Source organism: Hirsutella rhossiliensis (genome assembly GCF_020360975.1).
Source record: "Hirsutella rhossiliensis strain HR02 chromosome Unknown scaffold00001, whole genome shotgun sequence".
Lineage (NCBI taxonomy): Eukaryota > Fungi > Ascomycota > Sordariomycetes > Hypocreales > Ophiocordycipitaceae > Hirsutella > Hirsutella rhossiliensis.
In genome coordinates, this window is record NW_025408667.1 from 5354019 (window position 1) to 5358199 (window position 4181).

The window sequence follows — 4181 nt, forward strand, 5'->3', positions numbered from 1 at the left end:
TGCAGGTTGAAGCTGCACGGTCTGAGTGGTCGTCGATGTTGCAGCTCTTTCAGCTCATCCAGCTCCTTCAGATTTTGGCATAATCTGTAAATGCCTACGCATTCTTTTGTACACCCAAACAAGCCACCCCGTACTCGTACGAGGCACGGACCTCTGGGGGCCTCCGACGGTCTCCATCTCGATCCATGGCATCACGCCATTACGCGTCGAGCTGAATCCGGCTGTGGAACAGGATACGAGTATGATTCATGCCGTGCACTCCGCTAGGCTGAACGTGCGCGCTTGCTGACGACTGCAAGGCATTTTCGATGACAATTGTGCCCGAAATGGGCTGGCTCCTCGTTCCAGCTGGCGCAGATGAAGGCCTGGACGGCCTCGAGCTCGAGTCTCTCGGAAACATCACACCCTTTTGCCAGGCAGAGGGGTTTCATAAAAGACTGCTCTCGGCGAATGGGACCCCTGCAAAATCGCAAGCTCACTGGTGAGCTTGGATAGACTGAGAGACTGGTTCATCCATAAGAAGGGTAAGCCTCGCACATTATTTCCCTCGGAACTTCATCCTGAACAGCAAGAAACATTGACCCTTGCCCCAGGTTATCCAACGATCATTCATGCATCATGGGTTCCCCGTTTGACCGAGCCTTTAACCAGCCACCGGACCCAAACTTCGTCAGTATGTCTGTCCACTGACGCCCGCTGATACATCGTCGACTAACCATGTTGTTTTCCCCGGTGGAAATAGAGAAGCACGGCAAACCACATGTGGTAGACCCAGCCGTGGCCGAAAAAGCAATAGTAGAGGCCGAAGCGCGTGCTCAAGACCCTCCTCCCAAGACAGACTCTGGTCAGCAATCGGGCGCAAAGAAAGATGAACATGGACAATGAGAGGAGCATTGATAGGAAACGAGCATCAAAGTCTGGACTGTTTTGAGCTCATTTTTTCTTTTAATCATTTTCGTATTTCCTTGGCGGAGGGAAGATGGTAAGGTATGTTGGGAATTATGATCACTCTCAGGCATCAAAGCACTTGGACAAAGGCAGGCCTTGGCGTGCTCAGAACTAGTCATGAAATATCGCCAGTCTTGCTATCCCTCAAAGTTGAAGATGATTGGCTATTTCTGTGGCAAGAGACACTCATACAGGATTTGAAGGGGTGAGAACTGCCTAGGCAGGACCTATGAATGCTGTTAGGTACGATGCCACAGCGCTATGTAGGCGATGCGTTGCGTCTCAGTCATTCTCGCGGTCCGAGCCATCAAATAGTTCATCCACTACAGCCATTGCCACATTGGAGTTGACTGTCCTCGGTGGTGATTGTTCTAGAAAGGGTTTTTTAGTTCAGTCAAAGGCGATTCTCTCATGATTGAAGTTGAGTACGCACTCATCCAAGGGTACTTGGCCTCGAGCTGCTCCTTGGTCATCTCTTTATTCTCCTTCTCAACGCGTGCGAAGATTTCTTCGAAATTGACTTCGCTCGGTGTGACACCCGACTCGTCGATAGAGGTATTCTCCTTGTCACGGCCAGTCTGGTCCGTTGCGACCTTTCCGGCGGACTCGGTGCGAGGGGATGGCTTGCATTCGTTGCCGTTACTCCCACCTGCGGGGTTTGTTCGGTCGGGACTTGACGGGTTATTGTTCGTCATTTTGTGTGGCTTGGAACGCATGGGTTGGTCATGGATATATTCCCGTGATTGCAGCCATCGGCGACGAATTATTCGAAGGTCTCCGTGGACGCGCAGTCTATCGTTCGAGATTATCCGTGCGCCGGCAATTGTTGAGAGGCGTCTTGGATGAGAGGCAGCGTACGAAAACGTCGACAACGAGCAGCATATGCCGTTGTCCTGGTGGTGGTATGAAGTGGGCGCGATAAGAATGAGTCAACGAACGGAGAGGAAAGGACCTTCGACGAGTGGCGCAGCAACTGATGCGACGCCACATCACATGATATCTTTGTTGTGTAAGGGATTTCCCGGTGATCTGCCGGATCCAGTGATCCGCCGGATTGTGGCTGAGGTCGTGCGGCCTCCATGGCGTAGTGGTGACACGTCTGGAGCCTCTGCGTTGCAGAGGGGTCGGTTCGAAGCCGGCTGGAGGCACCCTTGGGCGAACAGGGTACACCCGGGTTCCCGCCCGTTAACAGGGAATAGCGTTATGAGAGAACACAATCGGCGTACCAACCACTATCAATGACTATCAGAACGGTGGTTCTGCGGCTCGGGCCTAATAAGGAAATAGGTAGGTATGCACGATAGATCAAGGTTTAATGCAGCAGCTTATATGCAGCTGTAAAAGAGGTTATATTAATTGTGATGGAATATATTCTTTTTCTTCTTAAGGCCTCTAAGGAGGCCTCGTCCCTAGGGGGGAAATTAGCTGCCGGATTTGCCCGGTATCTGCACGTGATAATACACGTGATCCGACATATGTTTTTACCCGTTAGTTCCGACACACCCCCCTAGCCGAGCCCTCTTCTATATAGAAGAGTGGGAGGCTAGCCTATGATTATATTTTTGCTCCCTAACTTATAAAGGAATCTCCCCTATAGTCTATAGTGCCCGTAGGCAAAGGGCCCTTCTTTCTAGGCCGCTGCTATATACTGCCTTATATAACTTAGTCCTCTTATATTATATATAATTATTCTTAAAGTATTAAGTCGGTCGATTTAGGAAGCTCTTATAATATAAGGCGGTCGGAGATATCGTAGAGGCTGATTTAGTTAATAAAGGCTTAGAACTTAGGTCCTTAGAGGGCCTTAGTAAAACCGTTAGCTATTATCTCGGCGCTTAGTATATATTTAACTTCGAGGGTTCCGTTCGTAATTTCTTAGCGAAGCTAGTAGTTAAAAATATTAACGTGCTATAGCTTAGTTCGTAGCTTTACTACCTCCGCGGTTACGATATATATTATTTATATATTATCGTATTAGATACTAATTTAAGAGTAGTTAAGTTTTACGTCGAGTTCTTAGATTAAGCGGCTTACGTATATCGATTCCTTTACTGCTTATAAGAGGGTAAGTAGCTCTGCCTCTATAGTTAAAGTAGTAATAGTGTTTTATTTATTTAATCGCTAGCCGATAAGGCCTCTAAATAGCTTTATTATAAAACCTTAAGAGTTCTTATAGTTTAATAAGTTATCGGCGAAAGAGGTATCGCTTACTACTAAATTATCCCTACCCCTAGGCGGAGCGCTAGTTCTTTTATCTACTATAGATAGTAGATTACGCGGTCGGCCGCTTTATAATATTTAGGTCCTAGGTTAAAGTTAAACTTTAATAGCTTTAAGGTTATAAACGCGATATCTAGGCGTATAATAGCTATAGCGTATAGTATAGAGCTTATTTTTACTTAGTATAAATTAATATTAGTAAATAAAGTAATACCGTTAAATAGGAAAAGTTCGTTAACCCCTATTAGGGTATTAAAGCTCTTATATTTCTTTGCGAGGCGCGAGATCTTATTAATATATAAAGCTTATAATAGCTAAATAAAGCTTTTCTTATAGTCTTAAAGAATCTTATACTAAGAAACTACTAAAGGCTATTACTACCTATTAGCTAGTATTTCTTATATATTTATACTTTAAGGCTTACGCCGTTAACTTATTCTTTTACTAATATATAAAGATAATATCGTTAACGTAGAAGAAAATAATAATTCTATTAAGGGTAAGGTAGCAGGGCTCGTATAGCACTAGCTTAAAGCCGAGCTTCTTAAGCGTATTAGTAAGCTCTTAATACTATAGTAATAGTAATTTCCTTAATCTATAAAGGGCTTTATTAAGCTTTAATATAGTCCTATATTTCCTATAGCTTAGTAGTATCTTTATAAAGACTTTCTTATTTAGAGAGGTATTTATAAATATATTAATAGCTTTATATTAGATTAGTTTAAGGTCGAACCTTACTACTATTATTATTAATATATAAAAGCTTCTTCTAGTAAGCGTAGCTATATAGGTTTCTTACTTATTTCGGCGCTATTAATCCCCTCGTACTACTAGTCTTACCTTATATTTTAAGAGCCTCCTATACTTATCGAATTTATATACGTAAACCTATATATAGTCGAGCACCTAGGCCTTATTCGAGAGCTCTATAAAGCTTACCTTAAACTAAGACTTTATATCTTTATAGCTTTAAAGGTATACTTCCTCTGCCTCCTTAAACTAATATCCGAGAG

At 43.7% G+C, this 4181-nt stretch overlaps 1 protein-coding gene across 1 annotated transcript; it reads right to left on the reverse strand.

Annotated features, from left to right (window-relative positions):
- Positions 1 to 1230: 1230 nt before the first annotated feature.
- On the reverse strand, positions 1231 to 1643 carry HRG_00669 (uncharacterized protein; the record flags this gene model as incomplete). Its single annotated transcript, XM_044859140.1, has 2 exons — positions 1231 to 1319; positions 1382 to 1643. The coding sequence occupies 2 exons, from the start codon at positions 1641 to 1643 to the stop codon at positions 1231 to 1233; spliced, it is 351 nt and encodes a 116-aa protein (XP_044725540.1).
- Between the last annotated feature and the right edge of the window lie 2538 nt (positions 1644 to 4181).